Genomic DNA, 24,322 nt, shown 5'->3' with positions numbered 1-24,322 from the left:
CAAGTGTTTCTATTGGTGGTGCACAGCCGCACATGCTTTGGTGCACATAACAAAATTGATTCTGCCCAGAGATGGAAAAAAAGAGAGCGAACTGTTCATTGCTTCTGGGGCACCTGGCATTGGCCACTGTTGGAAGACCAGATATTTGGCTTTGGTTGAACCAGCATGACCATTCTTATGATACAAGGTTTCAAGATGTATGGGATTCTTGTGTTTGTTACTTCATTAAACAAACTAAGTAGTTCAGAATTTTTTTTCAAGACTTTGGAAACTCATAGCTGAGAGGCCCTGAAATTGTGATTAAAGGTTGAGTGTGTCCAAAAGACAGCCCCAGTCATCATATATACATGCATCATGGAGTTAGGACGTGTTGTTCTACTGCTATTAAAAATGGTGAAATGAAGGCACAGAGCTGATGTGTTGCCCAACATCATCCAAGAATAGAACAGAGAACCAAACTCCCATTTGCCTGCATTCAACTTGAAAACTTGCTGCATTGCTAAATAATTAACCACTTGACAGGATGATATAAGCAATAGAGGTATATTAACAAATATTTTCTGCAAAGTTAAAAAAATTTAAAAAAAATGCAACAACTACTTTTCAGAACTAACACAAAAGGTCTGTGTTCTCTAAAATTTCAAACAGTTGTTTTTTAAAACTATGGAGTGAAGAGATAAAACTAATAATCTTAAAATGCTGGTTCCCACGTACTTCTGTCATTTAAGAACATGACTAATTAGAAATATCTCCCTGTCCCCTTAAAAAAATATGATGCACACGTTTTTTTTAATCACAGAGAGCTAGCAGTGTTTGTCTGTATCTTCATAAAATAAAAAAGCAGCCCTGTAGCACTTTAAAGATTAACAAAATAATTTATTAGGTGATGAGCTTCTGTGGGGCAGACCCACCTCTTCAGATCTGGAAACAGACATTTTTAAAAAACAAACAAACTGTGAAACATTTATTTCCCTTAAACTGGATTCCAGACTGATGTGTATTGCCCATAACACAGAGGTGCATATGACACACTGTCAAACTCAGCGCAGTCAACAAACTCTACGTATTTTTAGATGGGTCCCCTTGATTGCAGAGATCCACACTAACCTTCCAGAGGAAGCTTCTAAATAGAATAGTAGCTCCAAGCTACTCTCCAACAATTCAACCCTCATCCCATACTTTACCAATATCAGTCCAGGGATTACATTAGCTGATGAGCATTATTTAGTAAATTGAGTGCCCTAACTGTTCTGGAACCAGATGCATGAAGTACATTTCGAAATGTACCAACCAGTACATTCAGCTAAGCAACCTGCAATTGCAGCCGCCTCCTTTAAACTGCCAGAGCATCAACAGAGACGCATCAGTGATTCCTGGTCAAGAAAATTTTTGACCATCAAGATCTGCCTTGCTTCTAAGTCAGCAGACTCAGGCTTTAACAGATCTAAACCTTTATAACAATAGGATACATGCCTAGAAGTGAGATGTTGAGAAATACAGGGTGCTCTGTGCTCCATCAGCTCTTTTCAGGTGTTACATACTTTTCAAATTCATCTCTGTCCGAGACACTAGCCATTTACTTGTTGCCCTCAAAGAGTTTGGCTAGGTTTCCTCACCTACATTAATCTCCCAAGAAAATAAACTGAAAACCTTAGTGACTTGCCCTGCATGGCCCAGCCCTGCGGGAGAGCAGTTGCCACTGTTGGTTGAATACAGGGTGGGCTCATTCTCCAAAAACAAACTACTGGCCCCCAGTCAGTGATCATGTTCTGGGTAGGGATGGAAGGACTGTGGAGAGTGTCTCATTTTCCGATTTTGTCTCAAGACCCAATCTCTGCGGAGCCCTGTCCAGACATGCTTGAAAGAAGCCAAATTGCCATAGTGGTAGGGAGACCAGATATCCCAGTTTTATAGGAACAGTTCTAATATTTGAGGGAGGGGGCTGTTTCTTATATCTAGGTATCTATTACCCCACCTCCCATTCCCTGTCCCTATTTGTCACTCTTGCTATCTGGTCATGCTACACGGTGGGGTGATTCATTCATTTTTCCACATTTTGGAAAAAAACTGGGAAGCAACATATAAACAACTTTATAATACCAGTTCTCATAATACGTTATTATTAATATTTAGATTAAGTTTCCAGCCCTCAATCCAGCATGTTAACTATAACTCATATGTAAGATGCATGAAATACATTGTGTAAAAGCTGCCAGTGGAAAGGTAAATGTGAACGTCCAGAACAATCCTTGGGTATTCTGAATGCTTCATGACTGTCTCCATGCTCCTTGGGTTCAACTGGGCTCTTCTTTCTTCTCCATGCTTAGCGATTTACTGAGAAATTCCTGTGTCATAAATAAGAAAAAAATGACAAGGTACAGTGGGAAAAGTACCAGGTAGCTGCCCTCAGGTATAAAACCAGGTACATATTATGAGTTGTCATGAGGAATTTATTAGTCATATATATATAGGTTAAAAAAAAACTCATCCAACATTATAATAATATCTTACATTTATAGAGTGCCTTTCATCCTGACATGGTAAAACAACTTACACTAATAAAATGCCTTCTAGCCGGAAGAACTGTGGAGCACTTTACCAACTGTGAGTCAATTTTAGATTCAAGCATTGAGGAGCACGAGTCTAAATGAGCTGGTGTGTCACATATGGCAATTTCCTGCAATATCCTTGGGAGAAACTTACTGAATTATGCTAAGTATCTTTGTAGTCTGTTGTGTTAGATGCAAGAATTACAAATTAACAAGGGCCAGGATTGTATGTAATCTTTCTAGTGGGGAGATGTGAACCCTGGAAAGTGTTCAAAGGATTATGTATTGCACAAAGGGCCAGACAAGAATAGACTTGTGGTCAAACAGAGGCAAGGAGTTGATGTGGAGATTCTAGTCTAGAGGGAGGTGAATGCAAATTCCCATGTCCCATTGTGCAAAACCCCAGCCATTTAAAGCTACCCCCTGAAAAGTCGGTCATTGCCTACTGGTTACCTGCAGAGCCCTGGTCAGATACAAAATCAGCATATGCCAAAATGAGCAGCAGATACCCATGGCTATAAAGCAGACAGCTGCAAATTTGCAGGGTTCTGGTTATGAAATCTGTACCAGTATCCACAAAAATGAGCCACAGATATCTGCACCCACAAATGTAGAATCTGCGGATTTGCATGGCTTTAATTACCTGGTCCGTGACATGTAAGATAAAAGGCCCAAGCTATGTACAGGAAAGATGAAAATATTTATGGGGTTCCTTGTTCTGAAGGAAGGCTGTTACGAAGTTGTAACCACAGTGCAGAGGAGCTGACAGCCACGCTGGGCCACTGGGATAGGTGGGCGTGGGAGCTGGCTCTGTGGTCCCAGGAAGGGAAGTGCTAAGTACAGAAGGGGAAGAACCAAAGGCAGCCATCCCTCACCACTGACCAGACCACAGTGTCCCCCCTCCCCAACCAGCTCTGCCTGGAGCGCATTGTGCAGTGCTCCTAGCTCCCCAGACAGCCCTAAGAGCTGCACAGGCCCTGATTGGACTGGCAGAAGAGAGAAGGGAGATGGTTTCTGGAAAGCTTATTAGTATGTATGGCCCAAGTTCTTCTACTATTTTTAATGTATTCTCTGTGGCATTTTCATTTTAAGAATAGATGTGCTTGCTTAGAAAGGGCTATGTGGTAACAGAGAACTGTGGACAATAACCTAGTCTGAACCTTTGAAGAGAAAGCAAAGTATAAGCCGTGGTGTCCATTTGGCCAGTTAAGTGTGACTAACTGGTTTGAACAATAAATATCTTTTCAGAATAATGTGGCTACTTCACTGGCTACTGCTTCAGAACTTGTTAGACACCACTAGAGACCCTATCCTTTAGGCAGTACAACTTGCTGGGAATATGACAGCATAGATAGGATATTGCAAACTGGAAAAAACCCAGTCAGCAGGAAGAGAGCCATGAGTCTCCATCCAAGGAAGATGATGGCTGAGGAAATGGGTGTCTCTGCTGGACCACAAATGGAAATACAGGTGTATTAGCCCTGAACTATGACAACTGGTCAGGATTACTGGGGGAGGGGGTTCAAACCATCTTCACATTAAAAATGTATCAATTTGTCAACACCAAAGATGCTTGTAGGAAAGAGATGGTTTTGATTAATTTCTTCACTCAAAAGCTCCACATTTTTTAAATGTGCCATCTGGACATTTTCTAAACAAAAAATTGCAGTTTTCCTGGATGAAATGACATTCCATTTCAAAACTGAGCTAACTATACTTGAAAAAATTTTGGACGCTCAAATTGACATATTTCAAAATTGATTAGTCATTTCAACTGAGCCACACTGAATTTTATTTTAGGGTGTCAGCTGGCAATACTAGTAAAAAATTTGCCTTTTTATTTCAATTTGGATAAGGAAATACGTTTAAAACATCAAAAACTTACTCAGACAAGTAAACAATTTCCCATCCAGTTCTAGGCAATACAGTTAATCATTCTGCACTTCAGCTCTCATTTTAGCCTTGTAAGTCCAGTACCTCTTCCACTTGCCACGGAAATACAGCTAACCCTGAAGTGTAAACAAAGTAGTCGTTTTACATTGGCAATATGATTCAACAGTGTTTTGGGAGAGAAGCGATAAATTCATCTGGCTGAAATTTATATGACTGAGTTAGACTTTTTATAAGGACAGTAAAGTTTAACAATCCCTGACTGTAAAATGACTATGGGGTTTTAATACCACATTGGTCAGAACTTTGGTTTTTCATCATATCCAGACATGTACCACCACCACTTCCTGGATTTTTTTTGGAAATTCCCATCTTGGTATCAGTGTGGCTTGATCTTGGTTAACACATGAATTTTGATCAGGTCACAGTAGCAAAATGGAGGTACAAATTAGGATTGTTTTACTTACTTAACAACAAAGAGAAGCAGTAGGGGCTGACAGGTCCATGATAATCCCTTTGGATAGTTGCAATCTGTTTATTATCCTTGCAATGAATTATGGAAACTACCTGATCCTATCACAGTGTCTCCAAAAATTTTCTTACTCTGAAAAAACAAGACCTATCAATCAACTTTGACTGCACTGACTAATTTGTGTGTCACCGCTGCCCCCTGTTGGATATAATTATGAAAGTGCTCAAATACTGCTTTGGTTTTGAGTTTGGGAGGTATCAGTGTTTTTTGGAAAACACCAAGGTGCTGTTCCTGGTGTGATCACAACATCCTCACTGGCTATGAAGTCATTACAAACATTTTGGGCAACTCAATTGCTTTTGCTTCCATCTGGTTCTAGGGGGTAAAACTGGCTTTCATCCTGGAATATTTATTACTAAAAAATTGACCTGGCATCACTTGGGTCATTTACTCAATTAATTTTTGTTTTTTTGGAAAATAAAATGAAAAAGTATGTTTCATTTAAATCATTGTTCTGGAGTGGCACTGGGGATGAGGGGTTCAGCGTACAAGCTGCACCAAGCACAGAGGACTACCTCAGCTGTCACTGCAGCAGCATCAGGCCAGGTAAGAAGTACCTCTCCATAGCTGCTCTAAGTCCAGAGGGCACAGCTAGGGGAAGGGTGATGTCCCCCAGCTGGGGAAGATCCAGGTTCATCTGACCCCTGTGCTCTCCAGCCAGAATGAGGCATGCAGCAAACTATACTTCCCCTCACTCACTAACAAAGGGAATGGCTACCAATGTCCCCGTGCAAATTGAGAGGGACAGCTTCAATTCCCACATCCTCCTGAAAAGGTGCCTGTTGGCTGTGAAGCTTGGGGGTGGTGCAGTCCCAGACAGGGGTGTGTGGGAAAGGGACATACAACCAGCCAGCCCTTTACACCTACCTACTCTCTTTTCTGTATGGTTTTATGAGAAGCAATCCCATTCCAGGCACTTCCCATTTTCCTGGTACACCCAAACCCCCTACTTCACTCGAAGTTATAATAAAAGGAAGCTGTATACCAAATGTGATGGTCCCAGCTCTTATTGTTGAGTAGGAATTCTTGAACAAATAAACAAACACTCTCATATATATAGCAGATTAGTTCTGACAGAGGAGTTTGCAGAAGGACATCTGCTGCCGCTAGGCCACATTCTAATAACAAGGAACACACCATTATGGCTAAGAGTGGAAGACTGTGCATGAGGCAGATACAATCAAATATGCAAATTAGGAGGCAAACACTTAAAGAAATCCCAATGGAAGATTTAGTCCATTGATTTCACCTTCAAAACCATTATCTGTTTTGAGTAGCAAACCTCAAGTGCCTTGAAAGGATAGCTTGGAAAACCAGCTAACAGAAGGTTACTCTTTAGAATTCAGATGTAACTTGGTATGTAGGCGACAATGAAATGTTCATCCTCTGTTGCCTTTTAGGTCTTTATTTCCACGTGCTTGTGTAGGTTTGGTGCTTATGCAAGTAAGCCAGAAATAGCGTAGGCAGAGGTTACACTTCAAGCATTTACTTTTCTTCTCCCACACTTCAAAACTTGAAAGGCAAGAACCCATTACACCAGTCACACCTGTTCCTGTTAATTCAATCCCCATCTTTCAATGATCCCATTGCATTATTAGTAGTTTATATTAGGCCTTTCTTTAGTTCTCAGTGTGTGGTCACTGTGTGCATGAACAAAGTACAATGTCTGTGACAGGGTGAGACTCTCAGATTCGCTGTACATCAAGACTTCAAGCAGGACTGGAACTCCTGAGATGAGTGGTTGAAGCAAAAAAAAAAAAAAAAAATCAATGTCACCCAAGACTCATTTGTCTTGATAATGTAATTGGGCAATGTACTGACTAGGTTAGGGTACAGGATGGTTAGATTTAGAATTGGATCAGGAATTATAGACCAAGACAACTATTAGAAGATTGTCCTAGTATTAATTATCATACCTTTGTGACATTAAAGATTCAAACCTTTTTCCAAAAGGACTTGATCACTAAGCTAATATGACCATTTAAATAATAAGGCATTTGTCCACCTTTATGCTCTGCGACCACTCAGCTTCTGTGCTGCCACCCTGTCCCTCAACTCTTCATGTTTTTCGTTTCTACATAGACTGTGAGCTCTTTGAGGCAGGGGCTGTGTCTTCTTATACGTCTGTACAATTCCCAGCTAATTTGGGGTGCTGTTGTAATACAAATACTACTCAGGGTACATCTTCATTACAGGGAAGATTGACCCTGCTGCAGTGAGTCAATCTTCCAGAGTTAAATTTAGCATGCCTCATAGGGACACGATACATTGAATTACAGGGCACTTGCATTGGTACCGGTACTCTTACCACTCATTAGCTGCGTCTACACGTGCACGCTACTTCGAAGTAGCGGCACCAACTTTGAAATAGCGCCCGTCGCGTCTACACGCGTCGGGCGCTATTTCGAAGTTAACTTCGACGTTAGGTGGCGAGACGTCGAAGTCGCTAACCTCATGAGGAGATAGGAATAGCGCCCTACTTCGACGTTCAACGTCGAAGTAGGGACCGTGTAGACGATCCGCGTCCCGCAACGTCGAAATTGCTGGGTCCTCCATGGCGGCCATCAGCTGGGGGGTTGAGAGATGCTCTCTCTCCAGCCCCTGCGGGGCTCTATGGTCACCGTGGGCAGCAGCCCTTAGCCCAGGGCTTCTGGCTGCTTCTGCGGCAGCTGGGGATCTATGCTGCAGGCACAGGGTCTGCAACCAGTTGTCAGCTCTGTGTATCTTGTGTTGTTTAGTGCAACTGTGTCTGGGAGGGGCGCCTATTTCGATGTTGAACATCGACGTTGCCGGCCCTGGAGGACGTGTAGACGTTATTCATCAAAATAGACTATTTCGATGTCGCAACATCAAAATAAGCTATTTCGATGTTGGCTGCACGTGTAGACGTAGCCATTAGGAGTAATGGAAGTCAATGGGAGCAAACTCTCTCATCAACTGCCCTTAGTGGAGATGGCAGATAAAACTGAATTAAGGTACATTGACTCCAGCTATGTAATTAATGCAGCTAAAACTGGGTATCTTAAAGCCATCTTCCACTGTAGTGTAGACCTGTCCTTAGTAACAACATGTTAACATAAGAAGAGATATGATAACTAGAAGCAATGTCAGATAAAAAGAGGTAAGTTAGGAGCAGTGGTTTCACACAGGAGCAATGTCTGTATAAGAAACCAAATTAGACAAGGACAGTTTTGTCAGTTAAATACCATCTTACACTGAGACTAAGATTTCACAATCAGTAAGATGTAAATAACCTGACTTTGGATGAACATGAGGAGCTAATCGATGTCTTTGGAAGAAAGAATTATATAAACATGCTGTTATGCCTTTGGTGAGCTCCAGACAGTAAGAGCCAGGAAGCTCTCAGAGACAAGACTCAGGCAGCTCTTCTCTCTGAACTTCTTTGCCACCCAAAACTGTTGTGGCATCCTTTTTTCTACTAGAGACAGTGAGAATTTTAGCCTCTGAAGTGTATGGTTTACAATGTCTCATGTGACTGAAGAGCTTAATCTAAGATTTGCATTTATTGCAATGTATGTAACTTAGTTGGGAGCTGCTTGCTTCCAAAAAACTAACCTAAATCTAAAAATAGCAGTGCTCAGAAAACACTAAAAAATCACCTCTAAAGTCCAGTATCAGAGAGGTAGCCAACGTCACTGTTTCCACAAAAACGATGTGAAGTCTTCTGGTACCTTACTGATTAACAGATTTTTTGGAGCAAAAGCTTTTGTGGGCATCTGATGAAGTGGGTCTTTGCCCACGAAAGCTTATGCTCCAAAAAAAATCTGTTAGTCTAAGGTGCCACAGGACTTCTTGTTGTTTCTAAGACCAAGGTTTCCCATCTATGATAGAGGAGTTCCATCTGTTTTCAATGTCTCCCTTACCTCTGTGCTTTTAAAGACCTGATGTTGGGTTGGGGGGGGGGGGTGTCAAGGACTCATATGTTAGCTTCCTTTATGTGACTAATTCATACAGGGCACATGTGGGGTGTTCCCAGATATAACACCAAACCAATCCCCTGCATGCATGTTCAGTGAGATTAATACCCTCTTTTTAAAAATGGGTCAGACTAGACCAGGCTCTACAGTGGTGGCAGGCAATATGCAGCCCATTAAGATGCTATCGGTAGCCCATGACACATCCTGGCTACGTCTACACTAGCACACTATAGCCATGTCTACACGTGCACGCTACTTCGAAGTAGCGGCACTAACTTCGAAATAGCGCCCGTCACGACTACACGTGTTGGGCGCTATTTCGATGTTAACATCAACGTTAGGCTGTGAGATGTCGAAGTCGCTAACCCCATGAGGGGATGGGAATAGCGCCCTACTTCGACGTTCAACGTTGAAGTAGGGAACGTGTAGTTGTTGCGCGTCCCGCAACATCGAAATTGCAGGGTCCTCCATGGCAGCCATCAGCTGAGGGGTTGAGAGATGCTCTATCGCCAGCCTCTGCGGGGATCTATGGTCACCGTGTGCAGCAGCCCTTAGCCCAGGGCTTCTGGCTGCTGCGGGTCCGTGCTGCATGCACAGGGTCTGCAACCAGTTGTCGGCTCTGTGGATCTTGTGCTGTTTAGTGCAAGTGTGTCTGCGAGGGGCCCTTTACGGGAGCGGCTTGCTGTTGAGTCCGCCCTGTGACCCTGTCTGCAGCTGTGCCTGGCACCCTTATTTCGATGTGTGCTACTTTGGCGTGTAGACATTCCCTCGCTGTGCCTATTTCGATGTGGTGCTGCGCAACGTTGATGTTGAACATCGACGTTGCCAGCCCTGGAAGACATGTAGACGTTATTCATTGAAATAGCCTATTTCAATGTCTCCACATCGAAATAGGCTACTTCGATGTAGGCTTCATGTGTAGACGTAGCTTATGTCGAAGTAGTCTATTTTGACGTAAGTACATAGAAATAGGCTACTTCGAGGCGTATCGTCTACGCATCCCCCAGGGCTGGTGGCATCAACGTTCGACATTGAAGTAGCGACGGAGAACGTCAAAAGGAGCCACCCCAGAAGGAAATGAGGAGCAGCCATACACACACACAAGCGCTCCCCATCGAAATAAGGGGCCAGCAAAGCCCCAAGCTGCTCCCTTAAAGGGCCCCTCCCAGACACACTTGGCCTGCACAGCACAAGATCCACAGAGCTGACCACCGGTTGCAGACCCCATGCACGCAGCATGGACCCCCAGCTGCACCAGCAGCAGCCACCGCCGCCAGAAGCCCTGGACTAAGAGCTGCTGCATGCTGCAACCATAGAGCCCCAAAGGGACTGGACAGAACGTCTCTCAACCCCTCAGCTGATGGCCACCATGGAGGACCCTGCTATTTCAATGTAGCAGGATGCAGATTGTCTACACATGCCTTACTTTGACGTTGAACATCGAAGTAGGGCACTATTCCCATCTTCGGCTAGGAATAGTGATTTCGACGTCTTGCCACCTAACATTGATTTCAACACCAAAATAGTGCACAGCGTGTGTAGACACAACATGTACTATTTTGACATTGTGCCAGCTACTTCAAAGTAGCTGGCTAGTGTAGACACACCCCTCGTGTACTGTTGGCCCAGGCACCGAGCTGCAAGATTCTGCCACCTCCTTTGTTTGAGTTTCTCTCCTGGTATTACAAAAGTGACCTACGTGCTCAACAAGAGCCCGTGAAGCAAGGTGCGTGCTGACTGCGCACATTGTGAAGCTGCAGGCTCCCTCAACATCCAATTAAAGCAGGGCGCTGAATCAGTCGGCAGACCCCACAAATGCCAGGTCTACAAGCGCCGCTCCCGGGAGACTAGATTGGTTACAAGCGCCTTGCAGCCCACGGAGATGGGGCAGAGGGCACCATGCGGCCCACTCACTCGCCTCGGCGGCCCCTCGCTACCCTACAGAATCAGCTGTAACAAACAACCCCTCGCCCGTGGGCCCGTTCACGCTCCTGCAGCTGGGTCCCGGCTCAGGCTGGCGCTGCCCCGCGGCAGCTCCCCGCGCGCTACGGAGAGAAGCCCGAAGCTCGTAAGACAGAACAGGCCGCACCCCAGTGTCCTGCCCGGCTTCCCCACCTCGGCACAGACGCAGGGCCCGCAGGGCCCGCAGCGCCCTCCCCTGCGACCATCCAGCCCCGCGGCCGCTAAGGGCACCTCTTGCCTCCGCGGAAGCGGAAGTCTGTGCGAAGCAGATATAGGCCGGATGCCGGAAGTTGGAGGGCTGAGCCCCTGACCGTCCGACGGAAACGGAAGTTGCCCATGGGGCGCGCGCTCGGTCCCTCTTCCCGGAAGGGGAAGCTGGGTCGGGCCCGGCTCCGCCTCCCTCGGGCGGCCATCTTGGATAGTATCCGCGGCCGTGGAGGGGGGCAGTGGACGGACCCGGATCCCGGCCCTTGCTCTGTCCCGGTTGAAGTTCTTTGTCCCCCTCCCCGCCGTCTGCTTGCGCTTCCCCGTGGGACGGAGCGGCCGAGGCTCCTGCTTGAGCAGCGAGAGGTGAGCGGGGCCTGGGCCGGACCAGGGCGGCTCGCGGGGCTGCCCGTCTGGCCGGAGGAACCAGCAGCTGTCAGGGCTTGGCGGGAGTGCGGCCGGCTGGGGAGGCGGCGGCGGCGCCCCAGGAGGGCGGCTGGGGAGATCCCGGGCCTTTCCCTGCGGGCGGGGGCTCGAGGGGCTCCTACATCCCGGTGTTTCTGCGAAGGCTGCGGCTCCCTAGTGTTGCTGGACCGTCGGTGCGATCGGGGAGCCGGTGCCACTGAAGGGCCTGCCGGGGAGCGGTCGTGTCTTCTCGTCGTGCGGATTTGAGTGATAGGTCTCCGGGGAGCGCAGCTGGGTTAAAGCTAATAGGGCTTCCGCCAGCTGCAGCCCGGATGCTCCTCCCTGGGATGTGTTCATTGACTCCCCGCCAGTCTTCTGGTGTCGTTTCTTCACTTGTCGGTGAACGTTCCCTGCTGCCTGTTTAATCTATGAAATGGGCAGTTTAGTAGCGGAGGGGATTTCTTATGGGCAGCGTGTGGGAGCTATATTGCAAAGGGAATTATTAAAGTAATGTTTATAAGCGTCACTTTTATTAACAAGGGGCTTTTTAAGACCTGCTGGCGAGCATTAGTTACCTCCTCTTTACTAACCTGCATCCATCAGGTAAGACCCTGCAAGCCTGTCTCTAAGTGAATAAAGATTTTCAGGATGGGGTCTTGCTTTTGATGCTTGGTCACACAAGTGTATGTGTAAGCTATGGAGAAACACTAAGAAAATAAAGCCTGATTCTAGACAAAAGCTGGAAGGTGTTTTTTAAACATTCTAGTTATCTTTATTTTCAGTTTTGTAAATGTTTTTCTTTTAACTTACAGGAGCTACATGTGTCTCTATGAGATAATTTCAGGAAAGACAGCCGGACTGTAGCACTGTATATTTGGTGCTACAATATAATTTTCTCTTTCATGCAACCATTCTCAGAGCTGTCTTGCTTTCTGACACAGATCAACTGTAACACAGCGCGATTGTCCCCTGTGGAGCAGTTTGCAGGATCATAAATCTAATTTAGTTGTCGGGAAAAAGTTGTAGGAATAAAGACAAAGCAAAAATCCACAGTGTGAATGTCAGTTTTCTAGCAAATGTGGATCAAATGGAGATTTTGGTGCTCTGCTTTTTTCTACCTGTATTGGACAAGATTTTGAATTAAAGTCTTAAGAGGTTAATTTCTTCATTTTTAAGAGTTTTTTTTTCCTCCAAAACTTCATTTTCCCCCATTTAGAAATAAGGTGTTGTAGGTGATTATTTATGAATTTTACCAATATCCATATTGTCTGTCTTCAGACTGAAAGGAAAATTTATCTGTTAAAGCTGGGTTCTGATGGCTCATTTCATACAAAAGGTATAACCCCAAAACAGAAGTTTACTGATTTGACCACTGTTTTTCCCTAGACTTTGCTGTAATTGACATTCACAGATAACTTTTACTACAATATCTTGTAAGTAGGTTAATCTGTGGTAGACCACATCCCTACCTGCAATAATAGTTTTTTAGGTCGAACACAAACTTCCACAAATTTTGTCAGTGACCCTTGGAACACAGCCTAACAGTGATAAGTTATAAATTTTTCTGCTCATTATTTTAATGGAGTGTTCTCTGAATTGGGGCTTCATGTCCAACCTGTAGTATAACTACGCTCCTTCTTAAAAAAAAAAAGACTCCTTCCCCCCACAATTATCTTCTTTGTATTTTTTATTTTTATCCTAAAGCACATAAATCTGGTCTTTTGGAAAACATGTCCATTTGTACACTAGTCAGTCATATTTCAAGGGACACCATGTAATAATATGGCTCTAATAAAATCTGGAAGTTGTCTGTAGAATTTTCTTTTAGTTCATTGTCAACCACAGCATTGAATGATGAGCTGTCTCGTACGTTTATAAAAGATGTCAAATTTCCACGAACAAGGCCAAGTCATTTGCTTGATTTTGTGATCTACTGAATGAAAAAAGTTGACTGGCAGGTTTTTAACGGGTGTATATGCTACAGGTTCAACCTCCCTGGTCCAGCACCCTCGGGACCTGAGTAGTCCCAGGCAATGGGTGGTCAGTTCTGTCCCTCTACTGGCCTCCGCTGCTGCTGCTGGACTCCCTTCCTGTAGCATCCCAACCCCTTCTCCCGCTGTGCAAGCTCCCCAGCCACAGCTTCCTGCATGGCCATGGCTGTAGCTTCCAGAGGCCCTGGCTTCCCGTGCAGCCCCAGCAATGAGCTGTAAGCTTATCAGCCCAGGCCACTGCTTCCGGCTGCTACTCTTGGTCCCTGGCTGCTGCTAGCTCCTCGCTTGCAGCCAGACCAGTCATGGCTACCCTGGGCTACTGCCGCTGATCTGTGTAGCCTTTCCTCCTCCCAGCCTCAGGGCTCTGGTCTTGCGAGATCTGTCGTCCGATGTTGCTGGATGAGAGAGTGCCAAATTTGGGAGTTTTAACCTGTAGAGCTGTTAGTTGAAAAGGGGTATTTCTTCCCTTCTTCCCAAGGAGATGTTACACTTCCCTTTGTTGCTGATATCTTTGATTTCAGTAGGAGCTGCATGTGTATCAGGGGACACATAACTTGGATTGAAAATTCCTTTTCTTTGGGCTTACTGAATCTTAAAGCAGATGACATGATTCTTCTTTTAGCATTTTTCATTAAAATGTCATCATGCTTCATAATGGGGCTTCTCAATTTTTAGAGTCAAAGCACAGATAAAAATTCCTTTTGCTTTAAATGCATATTGAATCAAGAAATGAATTCTACTCTTGAGTAATATAGTGCTGAAAACCTTGCTCCTACTGACTAGAGTTTCAACTTTACACAAAACGTTTAATAAAAATGTAGGTTTCATTTTTCCATTTCTAATCTGCACATCACATTGAATGTGGACAGAAAATAGGTGTATGTTAATAATATTATCATACTAATTAACTAATTAGCTTTTCTGACCATTGTAAGGATAACCAATTACAAGTAAATTACTGTTTTTTCATTGGGGAGATTATTTTAGAAATCAAAGTTTGAAAAAGCTATGCAAGAGTTTGTGCACATAAATTTTAAGACAGTTTTTATACAGTGTCCCTCACTAATCTTTCTAGTGGCTTTGTAGAATAGTGACCCCGCTGTGCGGATCTTGTGCTTAGCATGTCAAGGGTATCAACCATCACAATCTGTTCAGTTAGCAGTCTGGAACAAAATCCAATTGATTTTTCTAGGTGTCTTGTATAATGGAGAGCCATTCATATAGTGTATTTTTGTTTTAATGGTAGCTGCTACTCATCAGGTAGCAGACTTCTCTGCTCAATTTTAATTTGTGGAAACTGGCTGGGTAGCGGGATGTTCTGATTTACCATGTGCCTACAATGTTATGATGATATTTAGGAATCCACCCTATCCAGAGGTTTAAGTGGAACTTCTTTTAAAGAATTTTTCGGTCTGAGAAGTAGAAAACAACTGGGAAATTAGCAGTTCATAAAGGAAAGGTTAGACTGGAAGTTTTCCTACTGGGAGGGTACAAGGAGGACATAGGGGTCTGTGAAGACATTGTCTGACAGCTGGAGGTGGGAGGTTGGTGGAGCGTATGGTGGTTGTTATGCAATGGGGAACTTGGAAGAAAACTTTTTATTCTACTCTTTGACAAGTTACTTTTTTGTCTGTATTTATTTTGCCTTGGAGTTGGGTACTTTTTGCATTTTTGTTTGCGTGGTGTCTAGCATAATGGTGTTGGCACCTTTTGGTGCTACCAGAATGTAAATAATAATAAAATCAGTTTGTGCAAGGTAGACTTTTTTTCTCAGTTTTCAGAAACATTTAGAGCGTGATTCCCCTCACCCCCTTGAAAAAGTAAACACATAAAACAAATTATTTCTCAGCACTGGAGATAATCAAATAAAATCATGGTCAGACTACATGTTTGGCTGTATCTTATGCAACACAGTGCTTGTCTTTTCTGTTCAGTAGGGCTGACAGGCTCATCAGGTCCCTGGGCAAGGTGGGAGATGGGGAGCCTGGGCTGCACTGCTGGAAAGGGTGGAACCTCTGGCAGAAGGGACGTGGCTGTCAGCCCTCTGCTGTAATCTCAGACCTGCCAGGAGCATGGCAGCTGCAGCCAGAAGCTCTGGGCCATTTTGTATCACTAGGCCCTGGAGCAATTATCCCCTGTTTCTCCCCACCCCCACTGGCAGCTTACTGATTCACTGTGCAAACCAGTGTGTGTATGCATTCATCTGTTTAAACCGAACTAACTGCATTGAATCTTCAGAATGAGGAAGTCAGGAGAAGGTGGCAGAAATTTAGTTTGCTGTCTGTAGTCGGTCTGGTGAGTCAATAAGAACAAGTTGTGACCACCATAAAGTTTGGGGGAGAGTCCCTTCAATAATCCTGTTACCATTAAGCGTATACTGAGGTCATGTCTATTTAATTTTTTTTAATTAGATGAGCAACAACAGTAATAAGAGAGCACCAACAACAGCGACGCAGAGACTTAAGCAGGACTACCTGCGAATTAAAAAAGATCCAGTGCCTTATATCTGTGCTGAACCCCTTCCATCAAATATCCTTGAATGGTAAGAATCAGAATGAATTATTCTTATGGGCCTAAAGACCCAGACCATCTGGGTTATCATGTCTGAGCTTCATATACACCTTCCCTTTGGTATTGGCTTCTTTTTTTTTTTTTTTTGGGGGGGGGGGCGGGGGGGTGAGTGTGTGGGAGGCTGGGTAGTAAACGGAGTCTTATGTAAAGCTGCTCAGCTGAGGTGGGAAACCCATGTATAATTTGTGTTCCCTTGAGAAATTTGATGCATATAATTTGTTGGGTTTTCCTATTCTAATACAAAATTCCTTTATTCCTTTAGGCACTATGTTGTACGAGGACCTGAAATGACTCCATATGAAGGTAAACATTAGCTTTTTGCAAAAGCATGTACATACTTTGTATTGCTATCAATATTTGATGAATAGTTCATAATTGTATAACCGGATATTATCATGTAACAGAAGTAGTTCTAAATGCATGAGTGCTACAGTTTATTTATAAAACAATAACACATGCCTTTGACTTGTGAGCTTCCTGAAATGAGCGAGTGTTAGCATTATCCTCTGCTTCTCTGCAACACCAAGGAATTCTAACAAATACCTTAGTGTTCTTCATTGTCTTGGCACAATTCTTCCTTGTCTTTTTCACATTCTTTGCTTTAGAAAATTTGATTTTTAGCACTTGCCACATATCTCCTGAAAAGCAGAGAGCATCCAACTGCTTGGTGGCACATCAGTAGAGCCAGATGAATAGTGTTAAAAACAAACATCAGGGGGTAGCGGTGTTAGTCTTTATGCACAAAAACAAGACGAAGTCCTGTGGCACCTTAGACTAACAGATTTTTTGGAACATAACCGTGCAGGTATCTGATGAAGCGAGTCTTTGCCTATGAAAGCTTATGTTCCAAACAATCTGTTAGTCTATGAGGTGCCACAGGACTTCTCATTTTAGTGTTAAAAATAGCCAGTTTTGTCAGTTTTTACTTCAAAACAAAACAAAACACTGGCTAATAAAACTTTTCTGACTTATCATATGAGGCATACACCCTTTTTGTAATTGTGATCCCTAGAGAGGCACTTAATTTTCTTAATTATAATATTTCACTATGTACTCTGGCCTCACCCAAAGGATGTACTTCCAAAATTTGATTTTTCCAGTGGAGTTTGAATGACCAACATGATATTAGCAGGCAAAATACTTCCATTTGTGAAAATGTGGTATTTACATACATTTAGGGAGAAACCTGTGTGGTGAAATAATTTGATACCTGGAAAATATTGCTTGCAGTATGTGATGGCAGAATAATAGTATCTGCAAAAATCTCTCTTTCCCTAAGGTACAGACTTGGCATTGTATCCATGAAGGGCTTAAGTTAATTAGTTTTTGTTGTTTGGCATATGTCTGTGGTAAATGTTCCTTTGAATACTATTTGCAGCAACATTGTAAGTATTTGAGGAAAGTGTTTCCTGAGTGCAAAACAAGTCTTTCCCTTTTTTTTTTTTTTTTTTTTTTGATACAATACAGGTGGCTATTATCATGGAAAACTAATTTTCCCCAGAGAATTTCCTTTTAAACCTCCTAGTATTTATATGATAACTCCTAATGGAAGATTTAAATGTAATACAAGGTAAGCATTTTCTACTAATACTTTAACACCTGTCTTGAAACTTGAATCATGTATGCGTTATTTCCCCTTTTTACTAATGGCTAGGTATGAAGCGCACTGTTTGTTTTGTTTTTTTGAAGGTTGTGTCTTTCGATCACTGATTTCCACCCGGATACATGGAATCCAGCTTGGTCAGTCTCAACAATCTTGACAGGCCTTCTTAGTTTTATGGTGGAAAAAGGCCCCACATTGGGCAGCATAGAAACCTCAGAATTCACAGTAAGCTCCTAATATTACCACATCTTCAATTTAATGTTATTTTTTGTTCAGGTCAGGGTATGTTGAGCAACGTCCCAGTGCTTAACATGCGAGACTGGAATCCAGCATTCATGGGTTCTAAACCTGGCTCTCTTTGAGTTTGGTCACAGGGCAGATAAGATGATGAGGGTGTTTTAAAGGAACATAGTCAAGGGTTTGGACCACAGGTAGGAAATATAACTTACATGGCAGAGCTTCTGACTATTAAACTAACTATTTACATTGAAATATTTGTTTTAGTAATAGGTTAGTTTTGTTGACTGGGTCAGTCTTTCACATCCAAGGGAAGGTTTTTGTAACCTTGTCTTCTCATGCACCTTTCTAGGCCTCACCTTACGACTGTTTAGAAGTGAAAGGTCTCTGTAAAATGTTGCTGTTGCCTTTATTGGACTATTTCTATCCCTGTTCCTTCCACCTCCAAAAAAAAAATAAAATAAAATAAAGAAAAAAAAATAAAAAATCTCGATCGGGTAGACACAGCATGAAAAAGCATTCAGATGAAATGAAGTTAAAATTTTCTAAAGAGCAGTTTATAGAAAGTCATTACTGTTAAAACTATGTTCCTAAAGGTAAAGTGTCTACAATTGTTAAGTAGTAAGTTAACACCTTTTAACATTCTTATGTGAGAGATCCTCCAGATGCTTTAATGGTTAATATATATTTTAAAATTTAATTTTCAAACTGTTGTTCCTTACTTGTTTCCTTGACAGAAAAGACAGCTTGCTGCACAAAGCTTAACATTTAATTTAAAAGATAAAGTCTTCTGTGAGCTGTTCCCTGAAGTGGTGGAGGTAGGAGCTCATTTGATTCTTTCTTTCACATTTTATCTCTGTATAAATAAGCAAATTATATAAATTAAATGGCTAAGATTTTCAAGAGGCTAGTCAATTACTTCCTCGAGCTTGGGTGTTCAGCTTGAGACCCCTCTAAAACAACTGGATTTTTCAGTGTTCAAAAATTAAAAACATAGGGGTCATGATAAAACATTCTGTATTTAAATGCCAAGGTCTGTTGCTTGGAGAATCAAAAGGTGTTTGTTTAAGGACACATTTCAGCTGCCCAATGTAGATGTGCTAGAGAAGGGAGAAAACCTACAGAAAGTATTCTCTCCCACTGTACTCATACAGGGGATGCAGCCATAATTTGCATGCAAGCATGGGGGAGCACAAAGCAAGGCTGATTTAATGCTGTTAGCAGTATTCCCAGGCACAAAGGGAATTTCTGGATAGAGTAATCAGTCAGTAGATCTAGATCTCTCACCAGGGCTTTTGAAACATAGTGTATCAAATTAGTCTATATTTCAGAGCTTGATTCTCTACATTCTCCATTACACGTCTATGTATGTTCCATACTGTGTTTAGTAGCCTTCTTTTTCTTAGAGCCTTCTATGCTCAGAAGTCTCATCTTCACTTCTTCCACCCCTCAGAATTGGTTGTAGACTGAAGCATTAGAATCTGCCTTCCCTATAATCAGCTAGCAGAGTGACCAGAGAACATGGAGTCCTCTGTTCTTCACAATGCTCTCTTCCTGATAGACCCAATATGATTACCAGGTGCAGTTTGAGAGCCTATTGCCATAATAATATTGTTAGAATCTGATCTCTGTACACTTAAATCACCAAGAGATTGTCTCATGGTTAGGGCTCCAAAAATTGAAAATTAATTGAAACAAGTAAATGCTTGGAGGATTCCTGTTTCTTCCATTTCATTTCTTTGAGAATTGTTGTTCATAACTCTTTGAAAGTACTTGAATTATATTTTCCAACTCAAGGGTTTTCACAGTGGCAAATATAAAGGTGGTCCTAAAAGACATTTTCTGAAAAAAATTGAAATGTGAACATTTTAAAAACTCAATATAGTTCGGCTAAATGATTACCCTGAGAAGGTGTTATAGTTATTGTCTGCAAATGCTTGAAGATGTAAACCTCCAAAGAATGTGAGGAATTTTTTAGGTCTGTTTAAGTGGATATAAATAAATAATGGGTTTGTATTAAGAGAAAAACATTGAGGGGTAGATATTATGGAAAAGTGGCTAATAGTGGAATACTCTGTTACTTTGTGGAATAGTTACCTCAAGAGAAATTGTGTGATTTCCCCAATGCTTAGGACACTTAGGCTACGTCTACACGTGCACGCTACATCGAAATAGTCTATTTCGATGAATAACGTCTACACGTCCTCCAGGGCTGGCAATGTCGACGTTCAACTTCGACGTTGGGCAACACCACATCGAAATAGGCGCTGCGAGGGAACGTCTACACGCCAAAGTAGCACACAGCGAAATAAGGGTGCCAGGAACAGCTGCAGACAGGGTCACAGGGCGGACTCAACAGCAAGCCGCTCCCTTAAAGGGCCCCTCCTAGACACAGTTGCACTAAACAACACAAGATCCACAGAGCCGACAACTGGTTGCAGACCCTGTGCATGCAGCATGGATCCCCAGCTGCAGCAGCAGCAGCCAGAAGCCCTGGGCTAAGGGCTGCTGCACACGGTGACCATAGAGCCCCGCAGGGGCTGGAGAGAGAGCGTCTCTCAACCCCTCAGCTGATGGCCGCCATGGCAGACCCCGCTATTTCGATGTGGGACGCGGATCGTCTACACGTGCCCTACTTCGACGTTCAACTTCGAAGTAGGGCGCTATTCCCATCCCCTCATGGGGTTAGCGACTTCGACGTCTCGCCACCTAACGTCGATTTCAACTTCAAAATAGCACCCAACGCATGTAGCCATGACGGGCGCTATTTCGAAGTAGCGTGCACGTGTAGACACTGCCTTAGAATGATGCAGATCACTGGAAAATATATCTGAAATGTTCCAGGACTAGATGAGACTTTGAACGTCCATCTCTTAACTTCATTATGAATAAAAACTGAGCAGGAAGCTGTCTCTGTAGAGCTGCACGTGGATATAGATTGAGAAGGAATATCTTCTCCATCAGTCTTGCTTTTTTGTCTGGATAGTGTTTTGGAAAAGAAGCCACGTGGTTTGCTTCTCTTCCAATGATCCCTTTCATTGTTTCTTTTCCCCCTCCAGGAGATCAAACAAAAACAGAAAGCACAAGAAGAGCTCAATAGCAGACCTCCACCTCTCCCGTTACCAGATGTTGTTCCTGATGGGGAAGCGCACCATGGTCAAAATGGGATACCACTTCTCAATGGGCATGTACCACTGGCAGCTGCCAATCATCCAGGTCTCCAGCAGGCCAATCGTAACCATGGACTCTTAGGAGGAGCTTTGGCGAACTTGTTTGTTATAGTTGGGTTTGCAGCCTTTGCCTACACAGTCAAGTATGTACTGAGAAGCATAGCTCAAGAATGAGGAACATAACAAGTCCAAGACCAAATTAGTGGTAGTTGCAGAATGAGGGGGACTCCAGGCATCAGACTTTGTCACTGGGATAAATATTCATGCTACCATGATGCAGGTAATATATTGGTTGGCTCATGGGTTTAGTTTGGAAAATGAAGCAGGTACAATTGGTTAGAGAAGAAAAAAGGTGTTCTGCTCACAGTTCCTTTGTTCTCACTACAGTTTTTAAGTGGTTCACTAGCAAGTCAAAGCACTATTGATGTGTTACTGGCATTTCTAATGCTTTGATTGTTATAGCACTTATCTATTGTTTTCCGAAATTAAAAATCTTAAATTATTAGCACTTTTTACCAGATGGAATGATTTTTAAAATAGGACACATCATATGTTCATACATTTTCAGCTGAGAGTTTCATTTGCAAAGTCAATGGTACAAGTTTGGAATGAGTGGAATACAAGTTTCCTCACTGTACATCTGGACGGCTTGGTTAATGTTAACATTGGTGTTACAGAAAGCAGCTAGTTCACTTTGTAATAGAGAATGAATGTCATAGCATACATGGTCAATGACAATGATTAGTTGAATTGGAAGGGAACACGGTGTGTGTGTGTTAAAACTGTTACGTCTAAATTGTCACAATAACATGTAAGAGGAGTTAATTTAGGCTACAAGAAGTGCAGTTGCCAGCCTTTGAAAATCATTTGCACTCAGAAAACATTTCATTGGATTTAGTGATAATGCTCAATCAATTTTTTTCACTTTTTGGTTTTGTCTGCTTAATTACAATTTTCCATATTGGAAGTCAGAGTGATTTACCAGTGAAACAACTTGTGCTCAAAAAGAAAATGTTTGTCACTGTTGAACATAAATCTGTAAAGGAGGTGGCGCATTTTCAGAAGAAACATCCCTGGATTTGTTGGATTTTGAGTTTTTCAGTGAGTGAAGTGACTGCTCCACCTGGCTTGATGAGGAAAGAAAACAGACTGAATACTGAGCCAGCTTTTCAGAAGAATAGTGGATTCCTCTAAAATGCCATGTATTGCAGTAAATTAAGCCATTTATTTGCAATCAGTTTCATTTAAATTACTTGACCCAGTTTTCAAACTCCATTTCAGAAATACCTTATTCTGAGAGAGTACTTCTTTTACTTGAAGTATAGAAGCCCTTTGCTTCTGTTAAATAAAAATTCTGAGCTCTGGTTCCTCGCATATACCACTGAATGGTACAGTCCAGTGGGTGGTAATGAGATTGTGATAGCATCGGTAGGTACTAAAACTACTACGGTCTAATTTGTTCAACTTTTACAGCTCATACTTGATAAAAAATTGTAATTAAAGGAAAACCCGTATAACTTTATCAAAATGGTTTGACTTATCACAGAGGCAATCTTATTTTGCCTTTCATATTTGGCAATGACTTTTAGTTACCCAGGAAATGTTATGGTCTAATAACGGTAAAAGAAGTTTGCAGAGTGGAAAGCTCTGCACCCAACCTCATATTTTTGTTCAATGTCCTTAAGAGCCCAATAAATGTTACCTCAGGTATTTAAGAACATGCTTTATCTGAGCTGTTTGGGTTTTTTTTTTTGGCAGGTTTTTAATAGCGGATTTCTTTCTGCTTCTGTTTGGTATTTTGAAATTACTGGCTTGTATAAAAAAGTGTTAAACCCATGAGCCACATAGCTTAGATAATCAGAAAATATGTGCTATGACCAATTCTCTGAAATAGGTATGGATTAGAAGAACTAACTGTGTAGCTCCAGACTAAAGATATTTTAAAACAGACCTTATTTGGGGTGGGGAAGAGCATGTGATGGTCTTGATTTGAAAAGTATTTATAAATGGTTTAAAATTTTTTTTTGTTTTTGATCAAATTTTATTTATAATTGCTCTTTTAATTTGCCTCTCATACATGCTTCATCCGCACTTGTAAAGAGAAGCTCCAGATATGTCTCTTGTTTTGAGAAACTATTCAGCCTATCAGTCCTGGGGGAGCGGGGGATGTTTTATCTTTTCCACAGTTTTGTCTTTTAAAGATTGGCTTGCGATGCCTACGGATCTTTAGCAAAGGATGAGCTTCCTCTTTAGATCATAACACTGAAATATGTTTCAATTTTCTTTTGCTACCATTGTCATTCCCTATAGGCAGATACTTAAGCAGAGTGCTGCTCAGCATTTTGTATCTCTCTCTCATGAAGGCTCTTTGGGCTAGGGAATGAAGCGGAAGTCATGGTGAAGTAGCCTGTGTTACATTCACGCCATGTGTGAATGTATGTGCTGGAGAAGAAAGAATTAATAACATCAGGAGGACATTGTTCAAAATTCAACCCTTTTTATTGCATGGTCCAGTGAGTTGGCTTTGCGGTTAGCCCAGGGCCGCTGAAGGTGGAGTCCATTTTTAAAAAGTGCCTCAATGGGGAATACAAAATTTATACTATTTATAGAACCCTAAAAATGCTGCAATTTTTTTGAAAGATTGACTTTTTTTTTTTTTTTTTTTTTTTTAAAGCAGAGCTTGTCTTCAGTCAATGATTTTTTTTTCCAACACACTAAGGAAGAATGAAAAGACTTGGCCGTAGTTTTGGGGCATCTTTAAAAAGCTGGCTGACTTGCTGCCCCCTCCCACCATTATGGTATACACTCTTGCCTTTGGTAGCAGAATATTTATCCTTTCCTGTGTAGGTTTTAGTGAACTTAAATAGTATTTACTATGGTATGCAGTATCCGAACTTTGATTTTGTTACCAAAGTCAGTAGATGGAATTAATCATTCTTTGCCATGCAAAAATGTTGATATCATGCCCTGAGGCAGTGTGTTATCTTAATGACATAATAAAACTGGAAGTTGTCCTTTTGTGCATCATACTGGAACAAATGGTGTCTTGACCCTTCACTTCTGTGTTTCATTTCCTTAGAGTTCTGTAGGATTGCAGTTCACAGTTGGGAAAGATTTCTAGCTTTCTCTGATCATGAGACATCTCAACTGCAGCCTTCATACATTTTTCAGAATTACAATTTTTGGACATGTGTGTAATTGGATTTTTTTTTTTTTTTTAAACCCCGATCTTCAGTTCATGAAAGTTACCTCACCACCTATTCTTGATGC

The 24,322-nt window shown here is 42.3% G+C and overlaps 1 protein-coding gene and 1 long non-coding RNA gene across 2 annotated transcripts; one reads left to right on the top strand and one right to left on the bottom strand.

Annotated features, from left to right (window-relative positions):
• Positions 1–897: 897 nt before the first annotated feature.
• On the bottom strand, positions 898–11,212 carry LOC142001010 (uncharacterized). The gene is made up of 3 exons (XR_012642368.1): positions 11,025–11,212; positions 4,435–4,558; positions 898–2,345 (listed from the first exon to the last, which is right to left on the bottom strand). It is a non-coding gene; the product is annotated as an uncharacterized LOC142001010 (long non-coding RNA).
• A 64-nt stretch (positions 11,213–11,276) lies between these two features.
• Positions 11,277–23,758, top strand: UBE2J2 (ubiquitin conjugating enzyme E2 J2). Its single transcript, XM_074975815.1, has 7 exons — positions 11,277–11,441; positions 15,883–16,013; positions 16,305–16,345; positions 17,510–17,612; positions 17,732–17,870; positions 18,620–18,700; positions 20,942–23,758. The coding sequence occupies exons 2-7, from the start codon at positions 15,883–15,885 to the stop codon at positions 21,224–21,226; spliced, it is 780 nt and encodes a 259-aa protein (XP_074831916.1). The 5' UTR covers positions 11,277–11,441; the 3' UTR covers positions 21,227–23,758.
• Positions 23,759–24,322: the final 564 nt, after the last annotated feature.

Source organism: Carettochelys insculpta, chromosome 23, assembly GCF_033958435.1.
Source record: "Carettochelys insculpta isolate YL-2023 chromosome 23, ASM3395843v1, whole genome shotgun sequence".
Classification (NCBI taxonomy): Eukaryota; Metazoa; Chordata; order Testudines; family Carettochelyidae; genus Carettochelys; species Carettochelys insculpta.
The sequence above is the reverse complement of the archived record's forward strand: the minus strand, read 5'-3'. Positions and strand labels throughout refer to the sequence as shown.

Bases quoted from the DNA above. Each gene is read 5' to 3' on its own strand.
- UBE2J2 (XM_074975815.1), top strand. From the start codon at position 15,883: ATGAGCAACAACAGTAATAAGAGAGCACCAACAACAGCGACGCAGAGA. The intron at 16,346-17,509 runs GTAAACATTAGC...GATACAATACAG, and splicing joins TGAAATGACTCCATATGAAG to GTGGCTATTATCATGGAAAA. The intron at 18,701-20,941 runs GTAGGAGCTCAT...TTCCCCCTCCAG, and splicing joins TGTTCCCTGAAGTGGTGGAG to GAGATCAAACAAAAACAGAA.